Below are 24,547 nucleotides of genomic sequence, written 5' to 3'. Positions count from 1 at the left end.
TTATAGAGAATATGAGGTTTAATCAAACACTTTTGACATGCAAGTGCAATGACACATGTGCTTTGCCTATCACAATTTGGTATTTACATAGAGGGGCACATTCTAGCAAGAACCACATCTCTTGGTGTTTAGCATGTATAATGAGTAGTATTGTAGTAAAAAATACAACACATGGTCATACCAATTGTGGACTGTATTGACAGCTACTGTTGTGGCTCGTGTTTTGCAAGTCTACTACACTGTCCATTTTCTGCCCGACATTCGTGCCAAACCTGGAAACTAAACCCACACCCAATTTGCAAAGGTAAAACTTTCCTAGGTTACTACACAAATGACTGGCCACAAACTTAGCCAACCCTACCTAAAAGCCTCTACAGAATGAATATGCCAGCACAGATCCTTTTAGTTACTCTGTACACAAAATGCTCCTTTTTCATTATTTGTAACCTACGTGAATTTGAGAAGCTGCACCTGTGCCAGCTGAAAATTTTATTTTTTTTTTATTGCCACACGAGAGCCTGAACAGGCATCGTTTCTGCTAGCACCAAGAACTGTAAGTGTGCTAATCACCGATAGCCATCTGCTGGCAGCGGTAGCACGATTAGGCCCGAGATGTGATCGCTTGGTTGCTCATTTAGGTATTCCACTATGAAAATGCTCTCTGGAATGTCTTGGGTCAAAACAAGTAATGCGGTCAGTAACTGAGAGCTCTTCTAAATAAAGTACATCAATAAGAATTGTTCCCTCAAGATATTGAAAATAAAAGAGCCTTATTGAAGCACCAATAGAAGCTCAAAATGACTGACCTCTCAAGATTCCACCAACCTTATAAAAGTGGTAACCTTATGGACACCACACACAATATCCACCTTTAATGATCAAGAAGTAACAATTCCTCCGTTCACTGACAATGTAGATATTAAAATGGATAGTTGTGATCATTCAAATGACAAAGCACAAGATGTGACGCAACAAGCGACTCCGAGCTTAGGCAAGTTTTGCACCCGGGTCAATTTTCCCCAGTTGCGACACAAATACTAGACACGGAAGAAGCCAGGAAGGGCTAAGCATAGCCTACTGTACCAGCAACTAGGAGTGACCCACACAAAATGAAGGGCCAGGGATGGTGAGGGAAGGAGAGGTGTGAATGGAGGGGGGGGAACTTTGAGCTAGTTAAATGGCTCGGTGGGCAAGGTAGAAGATAATGTTCAACACCTTTTCTCTTCTCATCCAGAGAGTTACCAGGAGAAACAAGCTCCCCTCAATGGAAGGAAAAGTAGTGAGCAGGAAAAGGGAGGAGAGGGGGAACTTGTCAACACTATCTACCACCAACCCACAAACACCTTCCAACTAGTGAGCAAACTTTGGAATGAATAGAATGCTCACTACATCTTTTTCAAAAACAATTTCATTTTTAAGATTATACATTACATCCTATGAGACTAGTGAACTGGAAAAATCTTGTCAAATCAGTGCTCTTATGTTGTAGGTACTTCAGGTCATTTTGGCCATCTTAGATGGTACATTAAACCTGGGCAACTTGGAAATGACCTGTGCCTATCCAAAAAATGAAAGAATTACATCAAACAAGTGGCTCTTATTCAAATGCCCTAGCTGCAACAATGGGGAAGTTTTATTGAATTCTTTGCAACAATAGGCAGCACCAAGCGATCAACAAAATACCGAGATAAGATGGAACTAAACCTATAGGCTGGCTGGATTCTTAACAAGACTGATCAGTGGTGATATTCCTTACAAGATAAAAAAAAAAATTAAGACATTCACTCCAGTGGTCATAAACTAACATGAGCTTATTTACTCTGATAGTGCCTTCTCTGCACCACCAGCAATGGAACACTTTTATAAATGCAAAACTTGCCTGTTCATTTCTTGGGCTCCTGTCTAGTTGTGACTATCAGGCACCAAGCCCAAAAATGGTGCTCATGCAAAGTAATAGGACCTTTTACAATGCTCTAGAAAAGGCTCATTACTCTTCTGGTCAGTCAGTTTTTGTGACCTCAATCACACACAGCTGGGGAAAAGCACGAGTGCACTGAAGCACAAACTACTTTGTAAACACTAAATGATGCAACTCGGGAGTTCTTTGAAACAAAGATGTCTGGGGCAAGACTGCCGATCTAGGGATGCTCTACATACAGCTCTTAAGCCTTAAGGTGAAGTTTATCTACTAGTCAATGCAGAATGACCCCAGTCTCATCTTTGCCTAGCTGCTTGCAAAAGGCCTCAACATCTCTATTGCAGCCATTTCAAGCGAGCTAGATTTCTGCAAACACCACAGCAAAATGGGCCACAAACTTCTTCCTAATGAACATGTTCAGCAATGATATATAAACGGTTAGAACAACAAGACAACTTGGACTGACAGACAAACGATTAAAAGAAGATTCCATCAACTTAACTGTGCTAATTCCCCAAGCAAGAAAATAAGTGCCAAGATGCGCTTTAGCTCATTCACACTGTACGGAGAGATTGCATGGTACAAAAAATTTTCAAGAAAATGCAAACGACCCAATGCTAGAGAGGAAATGCTGGCCTCAGGATAATATTGAGGATATAGAGCCCCAACTGGGTGGGAGTTTTGGGGACTGGGGTGGGGAAAAAGGCTGGTTAAGCTGGATCTTGGTTACCCAACTTGCTCGCCCCGGGCCATAAGTAAACATTGAGCTGGGGAACATAAATGTCCACTTAAGACACCGAACACCAAAGAGGGATTAACAGAAATGGTCTTAATTTAAGACCTTATGAAAATATACAAGAAAAATCATAGCATTAAAAAAGAATTAACCTACCTAATATTTAAATTTATCACGTACCAATATCAATAATAAATACACAACAAATGATGCAATGGATCTTTTCAAACACAAAGAACGTGATGAAAATCCCAAACTTAGGACGAAGGATTGGAATGATGGTGCCAAGTCCTTTCCCATCATCACAGCAGAGCTCCGTTGTTAATAAATTCACTTTGCACAGAAAACGCAACCAAAGTGTCCACACCAGACTGGAGATTTTTATCCTTGACATAGCAAATACATCTAAATATACAACTGGTTACCATGTTAGGTTAAAGCATGCTAAATTTATACCTCAGTGATGAGCAGCAACCATAGGCATGTTATCGAAACTATTTAATGCACACAAAACCCATCCCTTTCCCTGTTAACTGCAGTTCTACTAGTACTTCCTGAAAAAGCACTCTGGTATTTTTTTCTGTTGCAAAATTGTGTACGTGATGTAGACATCTTTGGCAGTGTTGGAGAGACATGTTGTTGGTACTGGAGCTCCACTGTGGGAAGGGGTGGTGGTGGTAGTGGTGGTGGTAGGAGGAAGAGTAAGAGAAGGGTGGTGGTGGTGGTGGAGAGGTGAAGGGGCCACCGCCGCCACTACCACATTAGCTTACATCCTGATCCTCCACATCCTGCACCTGTTCTTTCTCTCTCTGATCACCATCTCCACCTGAAATGAAGATAAAAGTTTTTCCTTTTGCTTATACCAGCAGCCATAGGCTGTTCATACAGACATGAAGCTTAAATTTGATCATAAAAATTTAAAGATTCATAATGATTTCAGACTAGATAAACTCACTTTCTCCCTGCATGTCTGAGGTCCATAACGTGAGGTTATCTCGCAACAGCTGCATTATAAGGGTGGAATCCTTGTAACTCTCCTCTGATAATGTGTCCAACTCTGCAATTGCATCATCAAATGCAGCCTTCGCCAGGCGGCATGCCCGTTCTGGACTATTCAAGATCTCGTAATAGAAAACTGAGAAATTCAGAGCAAGACCCAACCTGTTGACAAAAAAAAAAAAAAAAATCAGAACATACCACAATGCAATAACAATACATATAATTAGCCTAAAATCATTAAACATTATTTATAAATTAACAAATCATTCCACCGACAAACTAGGGGTGGTTTTCTTTACAACAAGGATGATCAATCATTTTACACCTACATTTTGCAACATGGTAAGGTAGTTAAATGGGAAAAATGGATTGAGTAACCTCAGTCTCGCATCTTCCAGAGAGAATTAAATTTAATTCTGTTCATGTGTCTTCTCATACAACACAAATTTTAGGACTAGCTTTGTAATAAGTTCTAGTGTTGTCAATTTCTCCTTTGTGCATTTAGAGATGAAGACTCCATGCCAGTACTGTAGTGCAGTACAATGATATGGGTGTGGTGTCTGGAGTCATTTAGACTGACAGCATACATACATCTGAATTAGTCTACGTGTAGACACTGTGGTCAGAGGAGCTAACTGTATGTGCAGCACCTCAAATATCCTCCCCCACCACAAGACTAACAAATCCATAATACCATCCAATAAATTGTGATAAATATCAATCAAATTTATTAATCAGTTAAATCTTTACTAACAAAGTCAGTAAGAAAATGCAAATATGTACCTGATAGGATGTGTGGGTGGCAGTTCTGTCATAGCAATATCACTGGCAGCCTTGTAAGCTACCAGGGAATTTTCGGCAGCTGCCTTCCTGTCATTACTCGTAGCAAATTCGGCAAGATACCTGCAAAGAAAATGAAAAGCTATTTAGATACCAATGCAAAAAAAAAAAAAATAAAAAAAATAAAAATAAATGCGCACACCCGCAAAAGAGGTCGAGAAATACATCGGTATCAGTTCGGTGTACACATGTGTAATAGTTTTTAATGCAAGGAGATAAAAAGTACATTTTCAACATCACAGAACTGTAGTAGTTACCATGCCACAGTGATCACAATACTGGCCCTACCATATATTCCAACAGAATTTGATTTTGAATTTATGTGAAATATTAAAGGATTAAGATGTCTGTATGGCCTCCACTTGAAGAGCTGCAGGTTGTATACGAGAGAGGAAATGACTGCAGGAAGTTAGTCCATTCTGGTGAAGGATGGGGGAATACAGTAAACAAAGCAAGAAAACAATGTACTATTTCCTCCTAATTTATTCACACCATACACACCACTACTTAGTGAAAAAAGCTATGGAGGAATTTTAAGTACATTTAGTACTGGTGCATAAATTAGGCACAATTTTATTACCAATGGATGAAACATGTCAAAATAACTGCATATTTTTCTAACCAGATTCAAATTAATTCACCCCAGTAAATATGTAACAAACAAATACTGTAACTGGCTTTAGTTAGTCGTATCCCAAAAGCTTCGACACGACAAGATTTCAGGAACGTCTCGGTTACCTTGATAGCAACTGGGTATAAAGGGTGGATTACAAGACCACCATTCAGTATACCATCCATCATATGTTAAGTCAAGAATATAAAAACTATTGGGTACAAGTATGATCTATACAAATAGGGAAAATTATATATATACTATATAAGCAAAATGAAACAGTTGAACATCCCAGTTTTGAATGTAGTATCCAATACCAAATGGCTTCCAACCCATTTTACCCATACATGTCGACAGAAGGATGACACGAAGTCAAATCAAACCTAAACCCCACAGGTGGCTAGTGGCCATAGGCACAAGCTGTGAGAACAGTTTGAACATCAGAGGTCCAGCAAATGATCAATACTCTCCCAGCAAGCATTAGAAATATTGCTGGAACAAAGGTGGACTTCAAGAACAAATTCATCAAGTTCTTGCAAGTGACCAACCGGGCTGTAGTGGCCATGTGGGCAAGCAACAGCCTGCTGAACCAAGTTATCACAAGACGAACCTGGCCTCGGGACTGGCTCGGAGAGTATTAGAACTTTGAGACCCTCCCAAGGAGAGCTCCAGACAGAAGCTTACTCACGGCAAATCTCATACTACAATTCAACAATGACTGCAAGAATCTATTACACAGCAATTACACCAAAGTAGTCTCATGAAGGAGAGGTAAATTCTCCAATTAGCATTAATTAAGCCAAAGTTCTGTAGTTGGGCAGAACATTTACACATTGATATGCTTATGTACTTTTGCGACAAAGGCAATACTTGTAAAGGTCAAGGCATACTCTGGTGCCAAGGGAGGAATCCCCATCAACCATACTATCACTGTTGAAAGATAGTGAATCTTCTCCAAACAGTGCAGCTGCATTACCTATTACACTTGTTTCCCTTCTTGCAAGTTGGCGTTCAATCCCCCCGATCATCCAAGAGGTTGAGCACCATTCCTATCCTAAATCCTAATCCAAGTGTTGTATAGTTGTAATGACTTTGTCCCTTCTGATTATTACATTACCTAGTGAAGTATTACTACAGTTCTCGGCAGCAGGTCAAGTACTGCAAGAGTTATTTCAAACATTCATTCCCACAATGAAAGTGCTTCCAAGCAGTACTGCTCATTACCCGTGTTACGTGCATGCACACATTTCTCCTCACTAGCCTCACTATCCCTATTTATTATAGTTTAAGATATACTTTTAATTTTTAAAATTAAATAAGAAACTTCCCCCCACCAAAAGTGTAAAAAATATTTAAAGTCATATTTAGCAAACTTTTACACTAGTATTTGTATATACAGTAATAGAATACATAATAGATGAAAGGCAGCAAGAAAATACGAAAAGGAAAGGCATTAATAGCGTCCAAAATAATCTGCCAAAATTTACAAGGATGAATTTTCTGAGTAAATGGTAAAAGTATTGCAGTTTATCCCCCCCCCCCAAGTTCAGAGACTAGTTGCTTTGGTACCTTAACAGCCTTGGGGGAGGGGGGGGAAGGGGGGGGGGGGAGACAACACGCACTGCTCTCATACGAGGTAGATTCTGATCAATACCACACAAGGCTGCCGACAAAATCTCTCTTTAATCAAGCTATAACTTCATACGAAGTTACCAGTACGCACACATACATTATATATATAATACATTACACACACACACACACACACACACACACACACACACACAGACATTCATTTATTTTGCCCTTTTTTTTGGTGACCATATTTATCAACAGCAAATGTCACCAACATGGATATTGAACTGTTTACATTTCCCTTTATATATATATTTAAATTTAGTGTGGGCCTGGCTAAGAGAGATGTGTTAGATGTGAAGCATTTGATAAGGTTTCTAAAAGTGAAACACGGACATACTGGGATAATTGGAAATGCACTGAACTGGGAATATCTTACAGAAAACAAGAGGGTCATAGTTCTTAATGATATATTTAGACTGGAGACAGGGCAAGCTGTGTCCTTAAAGGTTAAATGCTACAACAATTTCTGTGAGTAACCTTCCTAAATGAACACTTTTTTTTTGCAAGACAGTGACTATGATTAAGAACTGAAGGCGACTTGTGGTCTTCTTATAGCACTGAACTACAGGAATAGACTGGAAAATGGTTACCCAGAATTAAAGTACTGTACACTAATAGGCAAGGTAAGGAAGATGGATGAAGAGATATTCCAGAAGGTAGCTATGCCAAAATCAAAATAGGGGGCATGCAATTACAAAAATTGCAAAGACAAAAGTGAATAAAAGTACTATTACTTTGAGCAAAATATAAACCAATATTAGCAGCATATGGTAAACTGGCAAACTTAAAATGCACATAACCCTTGCATAGTAATTCCATTAATAATGCAATACACAAGCACATACTGTGACAAGTATTGGTAATACTACTGCAAATTTAACCGATAGAAAAAATACCAAATTTTTCTGTAGTAAGCTATGGAAGAAATTCAAAAGCTCATTAACCTTCATTACTTTGATGAACCATTAATCCCCAAAATATTCATCTCAAAACAAGTTTCCTCAAAAACTCTTCCAAAATATGTGAAATAATCCAAACCCTAAAACAATTTTGCTAGCATACACCATAAGAGGCCTAATCACATTAATCCAAACTGTGATATTTCAAATTGGTATCAACACCTTTAAGCAATCTTTTTTTCAAAATGTTTCAAATTTGCACTTTCTAATCCATGAAGCGACTTGTCATTCCGAGCAACAGATTTTCCATTTCCATTTTGAGGATTTTATAGTAATATGGAAACACGGTTATGACAAAACCCTTCCAAGATGAGAATAGAACGACTCAAAAGGTTTTAATACGTAATTGCACAGAGAAGATTGCAGTAAAATCTAAAAACCCAGTCTCCTTGCCATGTATAATAATTTATGCATGCATTCAGAATGACCAAGAACCCAAGCTTTTCCTAAATGTAACAATTTTGATGCAAGAGAAAAATTATGACCTTATTCATACTCAAGGTTATAACAGGTTCCTGTTGTAAATAGCATTGTGATGGTAAAGAAAAAGGTACAGGCTAATTGTACAAAGAAAAGGACCTACAAATTGGTACAAGGATCTATGTCAACATAAAATACAGCAAAGTTGGCTTTCTACTCACCTGTGGTAATCCCCCTTCATCTTGTAGAAAAATACACGACTCTCTCCGGCAGAGGCAGTAGGAATCAGATGCTTGTCCAAGAGACCCAAAATATCAGAGCAAATATCCTTTAGCTCTTTTTCAACCTGGGAAAAAATTGTATTAAATAAAAATTTCCATTTCCAAATCAATCTAAAAATTAAATTTATTTTGATTAAACTAGCTTCTGCATGTCAATTTCCATACAAATTCAGAAATGTATTGCGAAATCCTGATAAAATGAAACCCAGTCCTACTGGAAATATGACCAATTGGAGGATGCCTCAAAATTATTGCAAAATATGCTGAATTATTTTGTAAACAGTGCCCCTTTTCTTCCAGTAGTGTTACTTATGTTTGCTAGGAGAATATTTAATGTTCATGTATCTTTGATGTCCACGCAGTGTCCTGATTGTGCCAATATCACCTCTACTCATTTGCTCCATTCTAAATTCCCTACCATATCACTCCAGTATGTTTTCACTGTACAAATCTTGGGGCCTGGCCTAGTATCTTCCATGTGATACATCTCATACTCTAATATACTTAAGAGAGTGGAAACTGTCCCAATAATTTAGGTGCTTTTATCTTTTCTATGCATGTCATACATGTTCTCAGTATTCTCTCTATTTCAGGAATCTCTCCTGCTCTGAAAAAGCCAAACGAGTACATGGTAGTACTCAAGGTTGAAAAGCACAAGAGACTTGAGCATTGTGGTGGAATCCCTGGATTTGAAGTTCATCATAAATCATCCTATCATATACCTGGGTGATAAACAGGTTGTCTGACATTACTTCCTGATCCTTTAAAATGTTGTAATTCAATGAGATCTGATTGTGCTAATACCTGTATTTTTCTTATTTTTAACATAACCCAACTATCTGGAATTTATCATTAAAAACATTATTTTCTGTTACACAAGTGAAGACTGTTGGTAACTGCTTGTAATTTTTCAACATCATCTACAGTAGAAATTATCATGAGGATGCTGTATCTTCTGCAAAGGGAGACCCAGAGCTGACTTAATTTTGTCCATCTGATATGAGAATGAGAAAGTAAGGAGGTGCAGGAACTGTACCTTGTGGTTCAGAGCCTTTTACTTGCTTGGACTATTTCATTCTATTTACTTACTCTCTGCATTGTTTGACAGGAAATGTAATATCCATTGTCCGACTAACTTATTCCCCACTCTCATTTTATGAGATCTCCATGCAAATCCAGAAATTTGTAACATGCCTGTATCCAACCTTTTTCTCCAATTTACGTGCTGGTGCTGATAGTACTTTATATTTCTTTACAAATACAAAATTCCAGGGGTCCTACCCCACTTACACATCAATCTCAATACCTAGCTCCTTAACAATGTGAACTATGCTCTGTCAACTTCAACTCTCTTAACATTCACAAAATGACTAAACTTTTCTAATCATTCATGTTAGTCTGACCATCTCAAAATGTTCATGTTAACCAACTGGTATATGTTGCAACTATTTCAGTGCCATTTAGTGGGCCCCGGAGAAGTTGCAATATGGTCACTCCATATGTGCCCATTTTTCTGTTGCATGAATTTCCTGGACAAATGTTCTATTGGTATAACAAGCCTGGAATGACATTATTCCCCCGGTTCACAGGTTGCTCTTCATAAAATATAATTAACATTCATGTTCAAATCAAGGCACAAGGTATCCAGGTGCAATGTCCAACATGAGAAGTGTTAAAGTCAATCTTAGTGTTAGCGCAATATAAAATGTCTAAATACAGCTTGCACTCTCCAAGCGTTGCAAACACAGCCACACAACTGACGATTTCGACATTCTTAAATCTCTGGTATTTATAGAATGGTACACAAAAGAAAAGAAAATTTACTGCTATCTAATTATAAAACTGGTTCTGTTAATAACTAATAAATTTGGAAATAAGCAAGCAGATAATGTAATAGGCAAATTGCATATTGCAATTTGCCCCACAGAAAAAATGATATACCAAATTATTTATACAATTATTATTCAGCACAATCAGTACTGACGACTTTGTATTTCAATCTGTAGATTGCCATTAGATAGCAATCTAATTTTATTAGAATTTTTTAAACCTCTATAAACAGTGCTACAAAATTATTAAGTGATGGTTAGGGGGTCCAAATGGTTGAACTTGTTCAGATATTAGAAATAAATTGCATACAGACATTTGAAGTTGCCTTCAACAGTGAATAACAACACTATTGAAGCTATTAAAATGCCAAATCCGTAAAATTCTAACAACTTTAGCCCCACAAAGTTTAGCCTAGCTAAACCAACTGCTTTCCTATTCCATTATTTATTCATTCGAGGCATTAAATCCAACAGCCCAGCCTTATTTAACCAACAAATAGAGTTCATCCAAAGTCTGAATTACTGTACTTCACAATTTACAAGTTAATCCTTTCCTCTCGTGGCAAGACATTAGGGACCGAGAACTAACCTGCGTCCTGTAATTCCTGATCATCTCCAACTTTTCCTCGCCGCCTTTGTTCTCTTCTTTCTGCTCGATAGAAGAGATGATTCGCCAAGAAGCTCGTCGTGCACCAATAACATTCTTATACGCTACAGATAGAAGGTTCCGCTCTTCTACTGTTAGCTCCACGTCCATTGAAGCTACCATTTTCATTGCCTCCACCATCTCTGTTGAAAGAATATTCATAAATACACATGGACATGTAACAAATACAGTACACAATTACCTAAATGGAATATCCTAAATATATATTTTTTAACCACCTTTTCTATATTAATAATTTTCTTTTATTCACTAGGTTTCTAGCATTTAGAAATATGTAACCACCTAAGCATGCCAGAGGGGTGGGGTTTTGATAATTTACTAGGCATTGCTCTAGGCAAACACCATATGAACAGACCCCACACACTAGAAGGTGAAGGGACAACGACGTTTCGGTCCGTCCTGGACCATTCTCAAGTCGATTGTGACTTGAAAATGGTCCAGGACGGACCGAAACGTCGTCGTCCCTTCACTTTCTAGTGTGTGGTCTGGTCAACATACTTTAGCCACATTATTGTGACTCATCACCTGCACCATATGAACAACCACCATATTAGAATCAAGACTGGTATAGGCATCTCTCAAGATGGACCTATGGATTCACTTTGGTTCAGTATATTTGCTAAAGTATAGAATGTAGCAAATATACTTTGAAATGTTTAAAATATTTGTTCACACATAATCAGCCCTTTATATAAACCAATAGTTTATATTTGATAATTCCTTTGTTTATTTCTCGACACAGATGACCCTTACTTTTTAAGGTTTATCTATATAAAGGTTCTTAGGGGTTTCATTTTTGGAAATTGTCACGTACAAATAATAGAAACTTTAAAAACTAGTTCATTCCTCAAGAAAGAAATCAAAACTACATATTTTTATCATAATACGTCGGCATAATTAAAATTCATTGTTCACTTTAGCCCAGACAGGACTGCAACATAAAGAGTGGGTTGCACAACACCTCTGGACCGGTTTCCATTTTGTACAATGGGTGCAGATGTCATATTTTAGGTCTATATATGGTGCTTCAATAAATTTTAGTCACATCTGTATACAAACAGTCATTCAACAAACACTGCATTGTGTAAACTAACAAGTGAACCGATGAACAAAAATATTCGTAATGACCACGAGTCCTCTCTCCTGTACTACTAACCTCACGTCTTGCGTCGAGAGATGTGCTAGCCATCACCTGGCCTACAACTCAAACCAAGAAAGATAAATATTTTCTCTCACCTCATTTTTGTGGTACTGTAACCACTTTGAAGGTTAATGTAATAATATAGAGGTACTAGTCTGATGGCCAAACCATTACACATTTTTGGCCGTGTACACATGCAAGTGTACTTATCACCTGGCAAAAGTGCCGTCCATGTCAGTGGTTTTGCAAAAAAATGTACCACTTATCACCATTGCATGTACAGTATTTTAACAACCCATTGTACCTTGTATATAAATAATTAAATATTTTATATTTTACTTTATACTACATTAATCATTTCGATTTTGAATTATTAACCTCCCTTTTCCAAGTTGCATCTCAAATGGATTTTGGTTCAATGTTAATATGCAGAAAAATTACATCCAAATAGTCCATGCCTCATATGTACCAGGGCACCACTGGACCTGCAATGTTTTATTTTTCCCCCATTGCCAGATTAGTATCCACCCGATTTAACGACCTATACGGGCTAAACCCAGGTCGTTGAATTCGGGGCTCCGATATTTCTGAAGTTGTTGGAGCGTCTAACATCTCGAGTAACATTCAGGTAAGATGTACAGTACTGCATTTTATATATCTAAAATGAAATAAAAAGTTCATTGTATAATTGTGTTCCAAGTTAGTGCCGCACCGACAATTAAGCCAGTTGTTGGCTGCTGCATGGATGATGCGTGAACAGTCTGATCAAATCCAGATGGGTGGGATAAAATCAGTTAATTCCTTTGTATTGCAAAATATTCGGTATCAATGATTGTTAATGTTTTCACAATAAAATTTTAGAGATGCATTTTACCCTGTACAGTACAGGTAATGTACTGCTATTTTTAATGTTGCGACACAGGCTGAGGCAGGCAAGCCATACAATGGCGATCGAGCCTTGTCACTAGCCCAGAGCTAGCCAAGACAATCTTTTAAGTTCACCTTTTCTATGTTAATGATAGAATATACATTTCCAGGCTAATATGTAGCTATTATTTAACATTGTTGTAATAATGTAATAAAATTGAAAAACTGACTTAATTTATGAAGCTGAAGATTACATCATCCTCTGTGGCACTTTTGTACTGGTCATTATACATACAGGATGTATTTATACAGTATGTACACTTATGTTCAGGCATTCACTTCACATATCAAGCCTACTACTAATTCGTGTGCGAGTAATGCACTGCACTTTAATAAAAAATGCTGACTCAACAGCTGTAATGCACTTGTACAAGTGAAACTTATTTCTGTATTTACACTGTGCAGTATAGCGTTTTGTCAAGCCTTAATTATTCACTAATAATACTGTACTCAATACTTTTTACCCTAATTTACATGCATTTCAATCATTTTATATCATCGTTAGCGGATGCTGAATGACTTTTTGATGGGAATTCAGCATCAGCAGATACAACATGGCTTGTAGGGCATTCATTTCTGCCGGAAGCTGAACGACTTGTCGAAATCCCAGCGGGTGCAACATGGCTTGTAGACGAAGATTTTTCACAGACCGTTGAAATCACGAATTTATCATTTTTTGTCTGAATATGATTACAATCTCAGCACGTTAGGCAGAGATAATGTGCTTCAAAATTGAAGCTAGCCACGCAAATCCACAGCAAACAATGAAGACACATGGCCCGACAGTACATTTATGTCCGTGGGAAAAAATACCTAGTGCCTATCTTGAGATGATTTCGGGGCTTTAGTGTCCCCGCGGCCCGGTCCTCGACCAGGCCTCCACCCCCAGGAAGCAGCCCGTGACAGCTGACTAACTCCCAGGTACCAATTTACTGCTAGGTAACAGGGGCATTCAGGGTGAAAGAAACTTTGCCCATTTGTTTCTGCCTCGTGCGGGAATCGAACCCGCGCCACAGAATTACGTGTCCTGCGCGCTATCCACCAGGCTACGAGGCCCCCTATACTATACCTTGAAATATCTATACCTTATACTATACTATTACCTATAAAAGGTATTAATAAGAAAGAATTTTGCTTAATAACAATAGTTTCCAAATATTTATAATTTGTTTCATTAAACTGTCATTTCAAAAGAAAGTCAAGATTTAATTTACGATTGAGGTCAGCGACCGCTTGCCATGAGGGCGCGTTGATGCCAAAAACCCAATACCGACCTTCTGTTTTATCGACCGCCAGACCGGTATCTGAGGCTCCAGATACTGGTCTCTAAAACCGGTCGTTAGAACTAGCAGACCGGTAAATAAAAGACCGTTAAATTGAGTGGATACCGTATCTTGGTCAACGGTGACATTACCTAGCTAAATGTTTCATCCAACACTCATTTGGATACAAAGAAACTTTCCCATAGAGGTAAAATAATCTAACCAAGCCTCGCTTAATGGTTCTAAAGCCACAAAATTTAAACATATGCTGAATGGAACTATATAGTGTAGTAAACTGACCAAGATAGGCAAGGTGGTTAGTAAACTGACCAAGATAGGTAAGGTGGTTAGTAAACTGACCAAGATAGGTAAGGTGGTTAGTAAACTGACCAAGATAGGTAAGGTGGTTAGTAAACTGACCAAGATAGGTAAGGTGGTTAGTAAACTGACCAAGATAGGTAAGGCGGTTACAAAGTACTAAGCCATTACAACTATGTAGCACTTGCAAGGGAGGAGTATTTGGATAGGAAGAAAGGAATGATGCCCAACCACTTGGATGGTCAGCGATTGAATGTGGATATGCAAGAAAGAGACCGTTGCTCTACCATCCAGTCCAAGTGGTTGGGCAAATATTTATTCATTTATTTATATGGTCGCATCCTTTGCCACCTTGGCCCACGTCCAACAGCCTGGATGACCAAACTAGACCAACCAAAAAGCCTGGTCAGAGATCAGGCAACCGGTACATTGATCCCAGAAACTAACACAAGGTAACTGCAAAGTTTTTTTTTTTTTTGTTAGATTGTAATTTCAGCCAAACCTTCATTGGCAATACTGCAAGAAGTTTACCAACCTTCTTTGCCTTTTTACTAAAGTTTTGTTGAACCCACTTCTAATGAAGTCCTGTAATTTAGCAAATTCAATTTTGACTACTAGACAATGTTTAGAAATACTTTTACAGTATTCCATTTAATCTGAAGTACTATCAGATGCTACACAGATAATACTCTAATAAATACCCTTTTAGCCACCTATAAGAAATTAGGTTGCATTTTATGGTAGAGCAAAGACAGCTGGTGTACAAGCATATTTAAGTGGACCAGCTAGCAAACAAGCATGCATGCAACACACTGTTGCATTTGTTTAAATTGTTTGCTGCAGTGTAGCAGCAGCAAACAAATGCTCTCAATTTTACTAATGGGGGGGGGGGGGAAATGGAGTTACCATTCCAGCAATGAAAAGTTAATCCAGAATAACTAGGGATAGCTTGAATTCAAATTATATTCGTAAGAACTGTAAATGGTTCTATATGTCTAGTAGTTACTAGAGAATCAAGATGATAGATCTTAATTTTTACACCAATATATTAAGACTGCATTGCACTGTACTAAAACTAGTCTAAGTAAACTCGTATTCAAAAAATTCTTGGAAGCAAACTGTTAAACACACTTAAAACCCTCACACCGACATCAGACCAATATTCTACCATATACCACAACTGATAATATGCTCAACATTACACAGTTCAAAAGTTTCCAATCTCAATCAGTAGCTTTGCCAAAATAAAAAGGAAACAGTTTAAATATAAAATGTCATTCTTCTTTATTGTATGTGCAGTTTGCTTAAAGGTTTTTCTCCGCTCGACGACTGCACAAGTAATATTGTTGGGAGGAGTCGCATTACCATGTTAAACGTTCATTTGGCAAGGCTTTGATAATGATGTTGCCAGTTAAAACTAGCCGTGCCTTAGTTAGACTATGCATTTTGGTGTTGGCTGATCGTTGCTCTTCTTTGCAGCTAGGGTTACGTTTGTGACTGGTTCGAGTTACCTGAATAGATCAGATGTAACCCAATATTTTTTTTTGGTTGACTGGAGATTTTTAGCCAATGCCTTCACTACTTGATATTTGACATAGTGCAAAGTCTCCTCTCCCTAATATATGACCGATATTGAAAGGCACTTTGAGGGTGATGAGTACTTGGAAATTTATTCTGGCATGGTTGATAATGTTCAACTGAGGGGTCCCAGTAGTACACTCGGTTTCGTTCTTAACTCGCAGTCGAGATTTCCGGGTTCGAATCTCGGGCGGGGCAGAAATGGTTGGGCACATTTCCTATCACTTAATTCCCTGTTCACCTAGCATTAAGTAAGTATCTAGGAGTTAGTCAGCTTCTTGTGGGGTTGCATCCTGGGCAGGGTCAGTAATTCACCCTTCGGGAAAGGGGCCTCAATATACGCCTTATATGTATGAACACACTGGCTGCCTGTCCCCTGACAATTAATTATTGTCTGGAACATAGCAGTAAATATGAAGTTTATTTGTATCCTATATTTAAGGCTGTGTGCTGCTAGTTTGGTGTCCCCCACCCACCCTTAGTCTGGTCATTGTTATACCTATTTTGACATTTTTATGCCTGGCATATTTCTAAGTTTCCTCAGGTATTTTTAATGGTGTCATGATGCATTTAAGGAACATGGATGCCTTTCATTCACTTCAAAATCTTGGATTGTGTTGGATTTCAGGGCTCCTTTTCTTGCAGTAGGGAAATTGCACAATGTAGTGTTGTCAGTTGTATTGTGCATTCCTTTTACTATTTCACTTAAATGGATGGGTAGCGACCATCCCTGCTTGAAGTGATCCATATATCGCTACCAGAGGGTTCGTTCTGTGCAAAGCAAGATCCATCTGTGCAAATTCAGTGGTATTTGGATAGTATTTTTGTTTTATTGCGGAGGCAAAGATTGAGGCAATGGCTGATTTTGGCATGTTTGTCTTCTAATCGTGTTTATGTTTTACAACCTGTGCAATACCTGGGAAATATAAGAGACATGTAGGGTTTCACAGTATTGGAAGACAAGGCAGTGGGTAAGTGAAGGTTAATTTTGGATTGGTAGGTGTATGTTGGGTGTACAGGGAGTGACATAGCAACCATGCTGTCTTTTGATAGACTTTCTAGGCCTTCTTTTCCTTGGAAGCCTTAGATAATGTATTTAAATTTGAGAATTTTGGATACTAATACAAACTATTACACTAGAGTCAATTAACCCTTAGACAATGGTTATGGAGAAATGGTCAGACACACCTATGAAAAATAGTCCAACAATTTATTAAGGAATATTAGTTTGTATGCAGAATGTAAGAAAAACGCAAAACTAGGCAAATATTTATTGTTTCGCCGAGTAGAGGCATACTTCAAGGCTGCATCTGGCACTTTATGCTGACGCTTTCTGTTTTATCCTGTTTCGCTATCACTTTTCTTTATTTACATCCACAGGGCTATTATATCCATATTTGCTTCATACATGTAAAACCTAAACAATATTTTTTTTTAAATCTTCACATGATAACTGCATTACCCAGTGAATCGGCAACTGATTAAAACCACTAAGCATTAACCTAGCTTTGCCACAGCCAGTCTACCAAAGCTACCTAACTTTGCAGTTACCTCGAGTTAATTTCGGGGGTCAAGGTTCTAAAGGCCTGGTCTCTGACCATGCTAGTCTGGTCAATCAGGCTGTTGGGCACAGCTGCTTGCAGCCCGACATGAATCGGCCTAGTTCATCAGGTATCCTATGGAGACATTTATCAAGTTCTCTTGAACACTTGAGGGGTCGGCCAGTTATGCCCCTCATGTGTAGTGGAAGCGTGTTGAACAGACTTGGGCCTCTGATCTCGATCGAGCTCTCTCAGCACCTATTGCACCTCTACTTTTCAATGGGGGGGTATTCTGCACATCCTGCCATGCCTTTTGGTCTCATTTGTCTGCAGATTTGAGACCAGTCCCTCTAATATTTTCCATGTATAAATTATATATCTCTCCTGCCTGCACCTACCTTGAGGTGCTTCCGGGGCTTAGTGTCCCCGCGGCCCGGTCGTCGACCAGGCCTCCTGGTTGCTGGACTGATCAACCAGGCTGTTAGACGCGGCTGCTCGCAGCCTGACGTATGAGTCACAGCCTGGTTGATCAGGTATCCTTTGGAGGTGCTTATCCAGTTCTCTCTTTAACACTGTGAGGGGTTTGCCAGTTATGCCCCTTATGTGTAGTGGAAGCGTGTTGAACAGTCTCGGGCCTCTGATGTTGATAGAGTTCTCTCTCAGAGTACCTGTTGCACCTCTGCTTTTCAACGGGGGTATTCTGCACATCCTGCCATGTCTTCTGGTCTCATGTGGTGTTATTTCTGTGTGCAGGTTTGGGACCAGCCCCTCAATTATTTTCCACGTGTAAATTATTATGTATCTCTCCCGCCAGCGCTCAAGGGAGTACAGATTTAGGCTCTTTAGTCGGTCCCAGTAATTTAGATGTTTTACCGAGATGCACTCTAGAGAATACAGATTTAGGCATTTTGGTCTATCCCAGTAATTTAGATGGTTAGACGACATCGAGTGGATTCTAGCAGTAACGGATCTCTGCCCGCTCTCCAGGTCAGCGAGTTCTCCAGCTTTGAAAGGAGCTGTTAAATGTATAACAGTATATCCACTCTAGAGAGCTCTAGTATCTTTTAGAGTATCATTGATATGGCATGCCTTGTTTAAAAGTTCTTGTTATCCAACCTGTCATTTTTCTTGCAGTTTTGACGACTACTTTATTGTGTCCTTTTTAAAGGTCCAGAATAGTCTGTGGCGTAGTAGTAAAGTGCTCACCCAACGTTACACGAGCACTTTGGCCTGGGTTTGTATCCTGGCCGGGGAGGATTAACCGGGCGCCAATCAGCACCCCTTGAAGAAAAACTATCCAGTTTTCTCTTGAAGACATTCACAGTTGTTCCAGCAATATTTCTTATGCTCGCTGGAAGGATGTTGAACAACCGTGGATCTCTGATGTTTATACATTGTTCTTTGATTGTGCCTATGGCACCTCTGCTCTTCACTGGTTCTAGTCTGCATTTTCTTCCATATCGTTCACTCCAGTACATTGTTATTTTACTGTGCAGATTTGGGACCTGACCGTCCAGTATTTTCCACGTATGTATTATTTTATCTCTCTCGTCTCCTTTCTATTGAGTATATTTGAAGAGCTTCGAGGCGATCCCAATAATTTAGGTGCTTTTATCACATCTCTGTAATTCCCTCTATTTCAGCAATTTCTCCTGCTCTGAAGGGGAAAGTGAGCACTGAGCAGTACTCAAGCCAGGACAGCACAAGTTATTTGAAGAGTACAACCATTATGATGGGATTTCTGGATTTGAAAGTTCTCATAATCCATCCTATCCTTTTTCTGGCTGACAAGGTTTGTTTGGTTATGCTCCCTAAACGTTATGTCGTCAGACATCATTGTTCCCAAATCCTTTATATGCTGTTTTCCTAAGGGTAGATTTGATTGTTTTGTACCCGGTACTATGTTTAAGGTCCTCATTTATACTGTACCCGAGTACCTGGAATTTTTCACTGTTAAACATATCTGCTGCCCAGTCAAAAACTTTTATCAATATTGGCTTATAGTTTTTTCAATGTCTTCAAGAGAAGTAATTTTCATGCTGATTTTTGTCATCTGCAAAGGATGATACAAACTGACTTATTTGAGTCTATATCTGATATGAGAATAAGGAAAAGCAGTGGTGCAAGGACTGTATCCTGAGGAACAGAGCTAACTGCACTTTGACCATCTTATATGGTTGACTGTTACTCTTTGTTCTGTTCGACAGAAAACCAAGTATCCAGCTTCCTACTTTATCAGTTATTCCCATTGACCTCATTTTGTGTGCTATCACTCCATGTTCACATTTATCAAATGCCTTTGCAAAGTCCTTGTATACCACATCAGCGTTCAGTTTTTCTTCTTCTGTCTCAGTGATTTTGTCATAATAGTCAAGTACCTGTGAGAGGCATGATCTTCCTGCTCTAAATCCATGTTGGCCTGGGTTGTGGAGGTCATTGGTTTCCGTGAAACTAGTGACCTGACTCCTGATCACTCTCAAATACTTTTATTATGTTGGATGTTAGTGCAACTGGTCTAATTCTTTGCCAATGCTTTGCTCCCTCCCTTGTGTAGGGGAGTGGCTATGTCTGCTGCTTTAAGAGCATCTGGTATCTCCCGTGTCCTCTCTCTTCCTCCACACTATATCGAGTGCCTGTGCTACTGGCATCTTGCATTTATTAATAAAAATTTGAATTCCAAGAGTCTGGCCCCGGAGTTGAATGCATGGGGATGTTGTCAATTTCCCTTTCAAAATCTGCCATGCTTCTGTTGATATCGGTTATATTTACAGGGGTTTGGATATCACACAAAGAAGCTGTCTGGATCTTCCACTTTCATGCTGTATTTTGGAGTGCTAAACATGTCTTCATACTGCTTTCTTAGCATTTCAACGATTTCTTTGTCTTCCTCCGTGCGTGAACCTTCACTTGTACGAATAGGTCCAATACTTGGTGGTTTTTGCTTGATTTCGCATGTGAAGAAATATTTTGGGTTTTTATTTATTTCTTAAATTGCTTTGTTCTCGTTCTCTTCAATCCGATACGAATGTTTCGTCTGTTCGATTTCTTCAATTTCCCTTTTTAAATTATTCCTTCTTTGTATGGAAAGTCATGCCTGTTTAAGCATTTTTTTCTTTTTAGTGTTGTCTGCATTCTCTTTTCTACGTTGGACCTCTTTCTGGCTTTCCTCAATGACACACGTTTCAGACAGACTTCATTAGTTAGTTTTTTTTATTCCTTGTGTAGGGTAAAACCTTAGTATCCAAATGTACAGCTATTTCTTGTGAAGGATTTTTTTGTCTTGGGACAGTTTCACCATTAAATGTTCCCCACTACTGACAGCACACCACCCAAGTTAGTGGAATTAACTATCAACATACTTGAAGTGTATTAACATGCTCTTTTCAGCCATACATTTGTCTGGATACTAAGGTTATACCAGAGTACAAATACCGAGAGCTAACTGAGGTTAGGTTAGATTAAGCATGGTACATGCAGCAAACTTCTTATTGCCATTTTCTCCCTTTTCCCTTAGATATATTCTCCCTTAGAATAAATTTTCATTATCCAAATGAAATGAGTCGGGTGGGGTGGGGGGGGGGTGGCGGGACCTGCAATCGAAACTTTTCCATCTGTAACATCAAATGCGATCCAGACCAGTTTTTACTATAGTAAGGGGACATCTTTGTACGAGTATATATAGAAACAAAATCTTACCTAACCTAATCAAACTAATATCGTACTGCAATCTTTTGGTAACAGCCCGAGGGTATTGTACTTTTTGGGGTACAACAGTGCACCAGGAACATTAACCCTAAAGAATGTGCAAAGACAATTTGGCTAGTAGTGTATCACCTGTGCTGTAGACTTATTCAATACAGCAATGAACATCGCATAAAACACCAGTACCACAGCTTCATCAATTTAGGCATGGAAAGAGCTGTAAACATGGAAGTTCTTCTGGTAATCTTTTGTGCCATCAAAAGAGATCCAACATTTATATCACTCATAGTAAATACTGTAGCACTTTTTAACTCAAATCAAGCCTGGCCTCAGGCTGGGCGTGGGGAGCAGAACAACTCCCAGAACCCCATCCAGCAGTTATCAACCACTGTACTTCATCTAAAGCTTCCCTACAGATTCTAATACAATCAAACATAACTTAAAGCATAAAGTAAAATGTAGACTAGTCAATGGTGTACAAAACATACAATACAGTACAATAATTTAGTACAGTAAAAATGGCAAAAAATTTAAGTTTGAACGGAACAATCCGTGCACTAAAAGCTTCATACCACGCACCCGTAAATAATTTATTTGAACTAATTTGAGAGAACTTTAAAACACCATTGTCCAAAATGGGCAAATACTTGTATTTCACAAATTAAAGGTAATTTTCCAGGAGTTTGGCCTGTAATTATAGTATTATAAAATGCCCAATGAAAAATAATGGGGGTCTTGTACTTAAAATTTTAGAACTTAGAACTAGTATAAGGAATTAAAGAACATTAGTAAAAAAAAAAAAAACAGAGCTTCGAAAACACCCCCCCAACACCCACCCAGGTGCTGTGGGAGGCCTTTCTGAACCCCATCCCCCTCCCACCCACCCTGGTGCCGTGGGAGACCTGCTCGAACCCCCTCCCACCCCAGTGCCGTGGGAGACCTGCTCGGACCCCCTCCCACCCCAGAGCCGTGGGAGACCTGCTCGGACCCCCCTCCCACCCCGGAGCCATTGGGAGGCCTGCTCGGACCCCCCTCCCACCCCGGAGCCATGGGAGGCCTGCTCGGACCCCCCTCCCACCCCGGAGCCGTGGGAGGCCTGCTCGGACCCCCCTCCCACCCCGGAGCCGTGGGAGGCCTGCTCGGACCCCCCTCCCACCCCGGAGCCGTGGGAGGCCTGCTCGGACCCCCCTCCCACCCCGGAGCCGTGGGAGGCCTGCTCAGGACCCCCTCCCACCCCGGAGCCGTGGGAGGCCTGCTCGGACCCCCCTCCCACCCCGGAGCCGTGGGAGGCCTGCTCGGACCCCCCTCCCACCCCGGAGCCGTGGGAGGCCTGCTCGGACCCCCTCCCACCCCGGAGCCGTGGGAGGCCTGCTCGGACCCCCTCCCACCCCGGAGCCGTGGGAGGCCTGCTCGGACCCCCTCCCACCCCGGAGCCGTGGGAGGCCTGCTCGGACCCCCTCCCACCCCGGAGCCGTGGGAGGCCTGCTCGGACCCCCTCCCACCCCGGAGCCGTGGGAGGCCTGCTCGGACCCCCTCCCACCCCGGAGCCGTGGGAGGCCTGCTCGGACCCCCTCCCACCCCGGAGCCGTGGGAGGCCTGCTCGGACCCCCTCCCACCCCGGAGCCGTGGGAGACCTGCTCGGACCCCCTCCCACCCCGGAGCCGTGGGAGGCCTGCTCGGACCCCCTCCCACCCCGGAGCCGTGGGAGACCTGCTCGGACCCCTACCCACCCCGGAGCCGTGGGAGGCCTGCTCGGACCCCTACCCACCCCGGAGCCGTGGGAGGCCTGCTCGGACCCCCTCCCACCCCAGAGCCGTGGGAGACCTGCTCGGACCCCTTCCCACCCTGGAGCCTTGGGAGACCTGCTCGGACCCCCTCCCACCCCGGAGCCGTGGGAGACCTACTCGGACCCCCTTCCACCCTGGGAGCCTCCTGTATAGGGTACCGTGGGAGACCTACTCTGAAATGCCCCTCCCACCCTGATAACGTGGGATCCTCCTATAGGGTACCGTGGGAGGCCAGCTCGGAGCCCTAAGAGCCGGCCACGAGTACCGTGGGATGCCGTGGGCGGCCATGGTGGGGGCAGCCGCCCCTGGCTCCAGGGGGGGGGGAGCCTCGCCCACCCCCACACCCATGATCGATATTCCCGACTTTGATCACGCGGTCCAACTGCGCGTTTCAAAATGTCAAAAAATTTAGGCCGAGGGCCGCTCACGCCCACTCTCCCGGGCCCTCCCACGGCCGCCCACCACATTCATTACCGCTATTCTCAAACATTTAAGGGCCCTAGGGGCCCCTCGGCGAAGGGCCTAGCTGGGCCCTCAACACCACCCAGGGCTGATAAAAGCCCCATCGGCTTAGCCCCCAACGCGCATCGACTGTCAACTTGAAAACCTTTTCATCCTAGTGGGTGGGTGCCGCCCGCCCCAAGAATGTCACACACACACACACAAATATATATATATATCTCTATATATCATCCTACTGGCGTCCCTACCGTCGTATCTCTCAGCCTGCTCGGCGAGCTTGGCCCTGTAGACATTATCCTCCCGCTCCGTCATGGTGGACCCGCGCTGATGACGCCGATAAACGGAGATATGTCGAAAGTTTTCGCACAGCACAAGAACCTTTCCCACAATATGGCCGCACCCGACAGCTGTCTCGCCGAGGCGTGTATTCCTCCGCGTCTACACCTGCCCTCCCTCGCCCGCCAAATTTGAACCCCGCTCTAAAAACAGGTGCTTGGCGCCCTTTTTTGAAAAATATAACAATTATCCCTCAATTTTTATATATACACTACTGTATCTTGTAATTGAAATTATAAATTTCAGCGTGTCTGGCCCCGAAACGCTTGCGCGTACTAAGTGGGTTTACAAGATTGTAGTTATCATATTCTGTATCCTCGTTGTAATTACCATATTATGTATCCTCATTGTAATTACCATATTATGTATCCTCATTGTAATTACCATATTATGTATCCTCATTGTAATTACCATATTATGTATCCTCATTGTAATTACCATATTATGTATCCTCACAATCCCAATTTACCTTCTTGTATATGCATAAATAAATAAATAAATAAATAAATAAATAAAATAAATAAATAAGTTTATTGAGGTAAAATACACACAAAGGGATGAGGTAGCTCAAGCTATTCTCACTCCGTTCAGTA

General features: G+C 40.8%; 1 protein-coding gene across 1 annotated transcript; it reads right to left on the bottom strand.

Moving 5' to 3' along the window:
* 14-3-3epsilon (tyrosine 3-monooxygenase/tryptophan 5-monooxygenase activation protein epsilon) lies at positions 1–24,044 on the bottom strand. Its single transcript, XM_045763313.2, has 6 exons — positions 23,867–24,044; positions 10,823–11,022; positions 8,345–8,469; positions 4,437–4,556; positions 3,610–3,815; positions 1–3,480 (listed from the first exon to the last, which is right to left on the bottom strand). The coding sequence occupies exons 1-6, from the start codon at positions 23,928–23,930 to the stop codon at positions 3,416–3,418; spliced, it is 780 nt and encodes a 259-aa protein (XP_045619269.1). The 5' UTR covers positions 23,931–24,044; the 3' UTR covers positions 1–3,415.
* Positions 24,045–24,547: the final 503 nt, after the last annotated feature.

The sequence above is a fragment of the Procambarus clarkii genome, chromosome 65 (genome assembly GCF_040958095.1).
Source record: "Procambarus clarkii isolate CNS0578487 chromosome 65, FALCON_Pclarkii_2.0, whole genome shotgun sequence".
Taxonomy (NCBI): domain Eukaryota; kingdom Metazoa; phylum Arthropoda; class Malacostraca; order Decapoda; family Cambaridae; genus Procambarus; species Procambarus clarkii.
This window is presented reverse-complemented; position numbering and strand designations above follow the sequence as displayed.